Source organism: Equus quagga, chromosome 2 (assembly GCF_021613505.1).
Source record: "Equus quagga isolate Etosha38 chromosome 2, UCLA_HA_Equagga_1.0, whole genome shotgun sequence".
Taxonomy (NCBI): Eukaryota; Metazoa; Chordata; class Mammalia; order Perissodactyla; family Equidae; genus Equus; species Equus quagga.
The window spans coordinates 29,924,010-29,933,601 of NC_060268.1; the positions used below are offsets into that span (position 1 = coordinate 29,924,010).

The 9,592-nt window shown below is 36.3% G+C and overlaps 1 protein-coding gene across 1 annotated transcript; it reads left to right on the forward strand.

Moving 5' to 3' along the window:
- The first annotated feature begins 2,205 nt into the window (after positions 1-2,205).
- Positions 2,206-3,129, forward strand: LOC124236344 (olfactory receptor 4N2-like). Its single transcript, XM_046655292.1, has one exon. It carries the CDS (start codon positions 2,206-2,208, stop codon positions 3,127-3,129), a length of 924 nt encoding a protein of 307 aa, XP_046511248.1.
- Positions 3,130-9,592: the final 6,463 nt, after the last annotated feature.

The window sequence follows — 9,592 nt, forward strand, 5'->3', positions numbered from 1 at the left end:
TTTGTCCTGAAGAGGTTGTAATTTGTAGATTTTTTTCCCCAGAAATTTATTTTATTTTATCGAGAGAAATGCTCATACATAGTCTCTGGATCTAAGCCAACCACCATCTCAGAATCACAGGTACAGGAAATACACAGATGAGAATGGGACATGGGAAGAAAATGGATCAACTATGTCAGTTAGTGTGGAATCCCATCTGTTAGGCAATAGTGAGAAAACAGAGATGAAAGATAAGAAATAGCCAGGGGAGGAGCCTATAACCCTCAATCACAAAGACCTTCAGAAATCCTCTGATGTCTTAGAGATATTGTTACACACTAACACATCATGAAATAATCCACTCTGATTGAGCTTGTGGGACACAGAAAAGCTAACAGTAAGTAGAAGGGGGATCTTGACTTATATCCCTGAGTGTGTTTTTATAGGCAGATGATGGAATGAATGCTGAGATAAATGGCTGCCTCAGTGGAGAAAAGTTAAGAAGTGAGAGAGAAGCTTATTTGGAGAGCCTACGAAGTATTTTTTTCTATTAAAAATTTGTGTAGTTTCCATTTTGCCTGTGTGTGTGTGTGTGGTGTTTGTATGCGTATATATATTGATATGTTTAAGTATGACTTTCATAAATTCCAACTGTGGCTGCTAGTAACACATGGGAACGCGTATATTCACCACTCTATTCAGCTCTAAAGATATTTAAAGCTGATATTTTTAATGTTTCCTAAAATTCCTAAAAGTATGTTTTAATGTTTCTTAATAATGAACAGTATGGGCTGTTTTTGTGTATCTTTTTCTCTCTTTTCGTTCTCTTCTCTACTTTCTTTCCCTCACCTTTCTCTTTCCCTGACTTTCTTTTCTAAATACTGACTCACTAGCATTTTCTGTCAAAGATTTTCCCTTCTCTTTGTAGTCAAATAGTATGGTGAAAATTGGTATATATCACATTGTATTTTTCTATAGATTAGCAATTTTCAAACTTTACAAATGTTTCCTAGCCATAACAAAGCATTTTTGAGCAGCTAACTTAAATATATGCACATTTTAAGTGCATGTATACTATTCAACTAACACATATTATAAATATTAAAAAGCAGCATTTTTAGTTATTCAAGCACACAAAAAGGAGCATCCATTGATTAAAGCTGTGCTAATAATTTCTTTATGTGTTTAAATAGTATACAACTGCATTCTTCTACTACTGGTCAATCAGAACAAAAAGGAAACTCATTCTAAACTTAAGGAATATAACCACAGCAGCCTTAGTTTTCTTCTTTGAAAGGAATGAATTAGAGTATAAGATCTTTATTGTTACTTCCACCTCTTCTATGCTATGATTTCATGAGTTAATTGATTTTAAAAAATTTTATACAGGCAGATTTTTTATTGCAGCATATTGTTTCTTGAAAGACTCTCCCTTGGGTGTCAAAATAGGATCTGAGAAATATGAAGATTGGGAGTATATAATAAATAATTGAGATTCAGATAGTGTTGATTAAGCTGCATGAACAAGATATGGAATGGCTTCATAAGTGGTACTTAATCAAGGATACAGCTAAGAAAGACTACCTCTAAGTTAGGTGAAAAGTACAGTTATTGTTTGGATCCCGGTGACTAGTTTAGAGTCAGGGTGATACAAGGACACCAGACCAGAGGAGGGTAATCAGAGAATTAATAATAGAATACAGAGAGTAAGGCAGAGATATAGCAGGTAGGAACTGGGAATTCCAAAGAAACTGAAGAAAGGAAATACTTAGTAAAATTTTTGACTTGGTGGAGGAGGAGAAAAGGGGTGTATATCTAAGAAAAGAGCTAAACCTCAAGCACAGTACAACCACAATAAGGCAGAGATTTGATAATTGGAGTTAGATTGAATCTCAATCAGGAAAATTCTCCTATGACTCAAGAAGGTACGAATCCCAAGGTGTGGGATGCCAGACTCTTAAAGTGGAAAGTAGTCCTAAAGAAGCACGTGGTTGAATGGGGGATATGAGTGTGGCTTTGAGAACAATATTTTTGTTTGTTTGCTTGTTTGCTTTAAATCTACAAGAGGGAAAGTTTTAGAGTTTACTTAGGATACTGGAAAGAGTTGAGATGTTTTAGCTGAAGTGATGGATACGTCAAATATTTTTAGCTGGAGAACAACTAGGGTCTAGGCAGAAGAAATAGTAATTATGATAAACTCTGCTTCTTCATGTGCTGCAGGCAGAGATGGAGAGCGAGAACGGTACAGTGGTGGCAGAATTCATCCTCCTTGGTCTTACTCAGTCTGGAGATATTCAGCTCCTGGTGTTTGTGCTAGTTTTAATTTTCTACCTCATCATCCTTCCTGGAAACTTCCTCATCATCCTCACCATAAGATTAGACCCTGGCCTCACAGCCCCCCTCTACTTCTTTCTGGGCAACTTGGCCTTCCTGGATGCATCCTACTCCTTCATTGTGGCTCCCAGGATGCTGGTGGACTTCCTCTCTGAAAAGAAAGTAATCTCCTACAGAGGCTGCATCACTCAGCTCTTTTTCTTGCACTTCCTTGGAGGGGGAGAGGAGTTACTCCTTGTTGTGATGGCCTTTGACCGCTACATGGCCATCTGTCGGCCTTTACACTATTCCACTGTCATGAACCCTAGAGCCTGCTATGCCTTGATATTGGCTCTGTGGCTTGGAGGCTTTGTCCACTCCATTATCCAGGTGGCCCTCATCCTCCGCTTGCCCTTCTGTGGCCCAAACCAACTGGATAATTTCTTCTGTGATGTGCCTCAGGTCATCAAGCTGGCTTGCACAGACACTTTTGTGGTGGAGCTCCTGATGGTCTTCAACAGTGGTCTGCTCACACTCCTGTGCTTCCTAGGGCTTCTGGCCTCCTATGCGGTCATCCTCTGTCATGTACATGGATCCTCCTCCGAGGGGAAGAGCAAGGCCATGTCCACATGCACTACTCATATCATCATTATATTTCTGATGTTTGGACCTGCCATCTTCATCTACACTCGCCCCTTCAGGGCCTTCCCAGCTGACAAGGTGGTTTCTCTCTTTCACACAGTGATCTTTCCTTTGTTGAATCCTGTGATCTATACCCTTCGCAACCAGGAAGTGAAAGCTTCCGTGAGGAGGTTGTTTAATCAGCACATAGCCTAACTGAAGGGAAACAAAAATAAGAAAATCAAGAGTCGAGAATTTCATCAGAAATTAACTTATTTGTTTCCAAAGACTGCATTTATTGAGTATCTCCCACTAGTCAGAACTATTATAGACACAGGGAAAAAGCGTTATTAATAAAACAAGTAAAGTCACTGATCTTTTGGAATCTAGTGGGAATAGACAGCCATTATGATAGAAAATAAACAGCATGGTTTCAAGGAGAGATATTTTCCTGAAGATACCAAAAAGAAAAGCAAAATAGATAGATAGATGATAGAGAGTGTGGGGTGGAGGTAATCAGTTTACTTTCAATCTTCAAGCAGGGTCTTATTCAGAAGGTGACATTTTATCTGATATCTAGATAAACTGAAAGAGTTAACCATGCAAACATCTGAAAGCAGAGCATTCTAAGCAGAGGGAAGAGATAATGCAAAAACCTGAAGATGGTAATGAACTTGGAATATTTGAAGAACACAGCAAAGTTCAAATTAATTGAAGTATATTAACTGAATGTGAAAATAATTAGAATTAAAGTTTGAGATATTGGTAGTGTCCTATGCATGTGTGGATATATAAAGAGACTATAACAAGTTTGATTTTTTTGTAATTACAGTAAGAATTTATTCTTTTTTTTTTTTTTAAAGATTGGCACCTGAGCTATCAACTGTTACCAATCTTTTTTTTTTTTCCTGCTTTTTTCTCCCCGAATCCCCCCAGTATATAGTTGTATATTTGAGTTGTGTGTCCTTCTAGTTGTGGCATATGGGACACCACCTCAAAGTGGCCTGACGAGTGGTGCCATGTTCACACCCAGGATCCGAACTGGCGAAACCCTGGGCCGCCGAAGAGGAGCGCGTGAACTTAACCACTGGGCCACGCGGCCGGCCCAAGAAACCATTCTGAAACTTTAAGAAACAGAGTGATTTCTCCGATGCAGTTCATAAATGACTTAAGGCTGTAAACTCAAGATTCTTTACAGATATCAAAGAGCTGAAAAATATCATTAAGAGGGAAATATTATGCTTATAAGTATATTCTGAAAGAAATTAAAATGTAAATTTTTCTTCCACAATTAGAGGAAGGCAAAACAAAGCTGGTTATTTTCACGTGAAAAGGTCATGGAAACATTTTACTTTCTTTTTTCCAGAACTTCGTGATTTCCTCCAGCAGATTTTTGTGACTCCTAGCTGTTTGTTGATTTCAACCTCAGTTGATTTCACAGTGAGTATAATGAGGATAATTCTTTTGTGGACCAGTCAGGAATCCACTGCAGATAGCAGAAACCTTTCTAGCTATTTTAAACATTATACAATTTAATATAGAGAGCTGTGTTCCTACAGAATAGTTGAAAAGTCTAGAACACACTATACGTTGGGCATCCAGAGATGTCTCCCAGAACAACCCAGGAGACCTGGGCTGTCAAGGGAGCTGTTGCTGCAATCTTTGCCATCTGTTGTCTGAAAAATACCACCATGGTAGCTGTAGGACGAGGAACAATACAATGATCCAGAGCCACCGTGTGCCTGTCAGATCTCCCCTAGCAAAACAGAAGCCTCTCCAGCTACTGTCTCTCTGCTTAACTGAATTATCCAAATTCATGTCTCTTATGAGCACATTGAAGGGTTAAAAAGTTTAACTACTTTTTAAAATACTTTAAAGAAGTATTAACCATAACGAAAGAGTAACTATAAGATATAAGGAAAGCCTATAAAGTTCCCTAGGGCAGAGGGAGAGTACACAAGGAAGGGCAATCTTATATATACAACATATACACAGACAAAAAGATCACAGCATACACACAAATATCTAACTCAATAGATATTTAGCAAGTCTTAACAAATCAAAGCTTTCTTTTCCATTCTTTTTTCAGATTTTAAAATTATTATTCACCATTCACTAGAAATTTACCTCATTCTTTTAGTTTATATACATTGCATTCATTTAGTAAATATTTTCATTAGGTAGAGTTCATCATTTTACATAACAATCCATAAACTTGAGCAAGAACAACTTTATTTCAGAAATGCATAAACAGAAAAAATTGAGTCATTCATGGGATAAGGTATTAAATAAAAAATATTTAAATATATGAAAATACGTAAATAAAAATAATTTATGATATATTTCAGAATCTTCTCAATTATTTCCTGTTTATTGATAATGCATTCATTTAATTTTATGGGTCATTTTAATTTTTTGCTCTGACTCCAGAGTCCACAATAATGTATATTCAAAATGTTCCTCTCAACATTCTTTCAATAAGAGTACAGGAAATGATTTTCTACTTGAAGGATTCCCTGTGTGAATTGTGATTTCATTCATCTAAATGAGAGGCTTTGTTGATCAGAGGTGACAAATTTTCAGATATGCAAGATGAATAAGTTCTGGTGAACTAATGTGGAGCATGGTGACAATAGTTAATAATAATGTATTATTATAATGTGTTTGATTATTGGAATTTCCTAAGAGAGCAGATCTTAATTGTTTTCCCCCCCAAAAAGAAAAGGGTAACTACATGTGTCTTGTATGTGTTAATTAGCTTGATTGCGTATATGTATATCAAAACATCATTTTGTATACCTTAAATATATGCAATTTTTATTTGTTAATTATACTTCAAAAAAGCTGTGGGGAGAAAAATGAGAGGCTAGGGTTATATCCTAGGGACATAGGAAGACTTGGGCTTTCTATGTGAAATAAATCAGCAGTGGAAGATGTTTGTGCTCTTACGTGATGCTGGGATCACATTGCACTCTTAGGTTCTATGACTGTTGTCAATAGTTAATTGTCAGAACTAGTAAGCTTCCTAATACAGAAGTTCTTCAAAATTTCTCTAGTTCAATAAAATTAGATTTATATATCAGTGCTGCATCTTTACAGGAAAAAGAATGAGATGTAAATTTGAGCTAATAATTAGGATTATTCTGATTCCAAAAAAAACATATTTTTAGGAGCATATAACTTTTATAACTTGATTATTTTCTCTCTCTATGCAAAAAAATAAAATGAATAAATTTCTAAAATGACCCTATTCTTTCATTAATTATAAACATATATTAATAGGGTCATGGAGAACACTAAGCAGGAGAAACATAATTTAGCCTAAATATAGTATTGATAGGCAAAGAAAATAGAAAATTTTGGTACTGCTCTTAAATAATCAAGCAAAGATGAGTTTGAGAAAATTAAGATAAAGTTATAATATGCACTTTAAGAATTTATATACATGAAAAATTGACAAATAGGGTTGCAATTATAGACCTAGATAATATATATTCAACAGTATCTCCTTAGTAAGAATTGACTAAATTGTGTAAGATTCCTGCAATAGCTGTAAGGTACATTTTTGTTATTATGGAGATATTTAACATATTAAGAACATCTACTGTACTATCACTATTTTGATAGAAAAATATCATGTTATCATATTTAAGTTCTAAAACTTTTTGTAAAGTAGATTTTTTAAAAACTTTTTCCTTTTTCTCCCCAAAGACCCCCAGTACATAGTTGTATATTCTTCGTTGTGGGTCCTTCTAGTTGTGGCATGTGGGACGCTGCCTCAGCGTGGTCTGATGAGCAGTGCCATGTCCGCGCCCAGGATTCGAACCAACGAAACACTGGGCCGCCTGCAGCGGAGCGCGTGAACTTAACCACTCGGCCACGGGGCCAGCCCCTTCAATATTTTTCTATTCGGCAAATACACATCACATCTGGGATCTCAGAATCACTCACCTTAAAAGTGTTCTTAGTTGGTAATTATGAACTTATGTAGAAATAGGAGCTTGTATTTCAAATCTTTCACTTAATGGGCTTTCTCTGATCAGTTAAGATAATTCCAGTTCCCCTGAAGTTATGGGTCATAGAAGAGAGAGGAAAATCTTTAAAACCAAACCATTTAAACACCGAATTTTTAGTATGTGCTGTGAGTAGCTGTACGACACTCTGCTTTTGGACCAAACATGAAGTTCTTAGTGATGACAAAGCAATCATACACTCAATTGGCAACCGGGACACCATAGCTGGATCTCTTCCCTGGACTCTAGGGACCATTAGGGAATTTATGAACATTGATTAGAATTTTTAAGCTTACATTCCCAAATCCTTCAGTTATTAAAAGGCAAATAGACTTGCATAAACATTAGTCTCTCCATTTTGCCAAGAATCGAAACACTGGTTTTGCACTTTGTTGTTTTCCTTCTTATCTTCCCAAGTCCAGCAAATCTTTTCTGAATCCATCCCTGGTAGAACCATCATTAAGGAAAATACTGAAGAAATCTTGAGCATTTCCTCTTTTCCCACCTCATCCGATTTTTGCTTCTCTCCATAGCATCCTACTTCTTCTGTGACATAATATTTTTTGCTCTTTTCTACTCTCAAAATCTACCTTCCAGTAAGGGTAGCAGAACAGTAGTTTATACCTCAGTGTAAATTTAAATTCATCAGTTACTTCTCCCAGGAATTCGTACGTGTTCATTTCTTTCTAATTTTATAATACAATTCCATCAACAGCAAGAGAGAAGTGTTGGCAGATTAGATCTAGAACAGGGACAGGAGGAAGACATCTTACCAATGTCCCCTGAGGCCATATCATGTAGGCCCCTCATATTCTGGTCATGCTACGATCTGCTCTTATGATTGCTGTCCTTCTTTTTCTTGAATAAAGGTCCATACTGTATGATTTGCTCCTAAGCAGCCTATAGTACCAAAGCATTAGGGAGATAGGATTCATTAAAAAGCTTGTTAATGTCTTCCTCTTTTCAATTGTAGGTGAATTAATTGATCTAATTTGAGATTGAGTCTTCTTTCTAGGCATTTCATGAAAAGATTACATTAAAACTAGCAAACAATGTAAATCAGTGTGCTAGGAAATTCACAAATTATGTAGTTTGGTTAACCACACTCATTATTAGCTACATAGGCACTCATAACATACAAAGACAAAAACAAATTCAAGAGCTCAGAGACTTTAAGAACTTTTTTTCTCCTATGAAATATTTCAAATTACTCTCATTTCCATAAAAACAAAGACTTTCATAATACTAACACTAATGCTTTTTCAATTTTTTTTGAGGAAAATTAGCCCTGGGCTAACATCTGCCAATCCTCCTCTTTCTGCTGAGGAAAACTGGCCCTGAGCTAACATCTGTGCCCATCTTCCTCTACTTTATATGTGGGACACCTACCACAGCATGGCTTGCCAAGCGGTGCCATGTCTGCACCCAGGATCCGAACCAGTGAACCCCGGGCCCCAGAAGCAGAATGTGTGCACGTAACCACAGTGCCACCAGGCTGGCCCCTGACTAAGGCATTTTTAATTTAATTTCTTTCTGAGGGAAATTATTCAAGGCAAATAACGCTGTAATTAAGTTAGAATTGAGACATTATGCAAGGTAGAATCTCATGTTATATTTTGTCTACAACAAAAAATATACAATTTGGTAATACATTTTTTTTTCATATTACATTTCAAAGTAATAGGATAATATGAAAATTCCTTTTTTTCTGTCTGTTTTACAGATCTCTGTAGACTTTTCCTGCACCACTGAGGTTTCATTGTACAAAAATGGTGAAAGAAGAAATGAACATTTTAGTTAAGGTGAAAATAACTTTAGTTAATTGAAAACAATATAAAGAAAAGTGTCTTGAGCTGCTTGTCAAAAGACTTAGATTTGAACATTGACTATGACTAACGGGTGACCTTGAGCAGATTACTTGCTTTTGATCACGTCACCAATTCTTTAATCTTTCAGTTCCTATCCACTACTCTTAAGATAAAGGCGAAAAAATCCTCTTTAACCTGTTATAGGCTCCGTATGATATGACTCCCCACTTATATCACCACGCTAACTTGCATCATCATTTAATTAATATATTTCTCCCTGACTGAACTAAACTCCATTGGAATAAGGACTTTATCTGTGGTAGATAAACGTAATCTTAAAGTGTTTTTGATAAACTGAATACTTAAAAATATAAGAAGGGATGCTACCAAAAGCCAGGGCAGACTTGGTTTCTTCAATTCTCAAAGTGTGTTACCTGTGCTATGTGTATGAGCTAAGTGGATGAGCAATACTTCTGAGAAGGAATAGAAACTTAGTGCATAGCTCAGTGTATTTAAAGGAACTGATGTGATGGAACAGACTACAGAGAGAAGATGATGTGGCCAGTGGAAAGTGTACCTCAAGATGCTGGTTTAGGACAAAAGGTAAAGAAGCTTTAGTTCCACTAAGTCTAAACAACTGGCGATAATATGATTCAAGTTCATCACAGGACAAAGAGAAAAGCATCAAGGATATGATTTTCAGGAATGCAGATTAAGAGAGAAAAACAGATTACAGGAGAAACAGATTAAGTGATGGCAAAGGCACTTCAAGATAGTCTTTAGGAGATTAAAAGGGTCATGGGGTGGTAAAATCTGAAAGCAGAGTCAAGATTCAATATTTCATCATAGGTGTTTTAC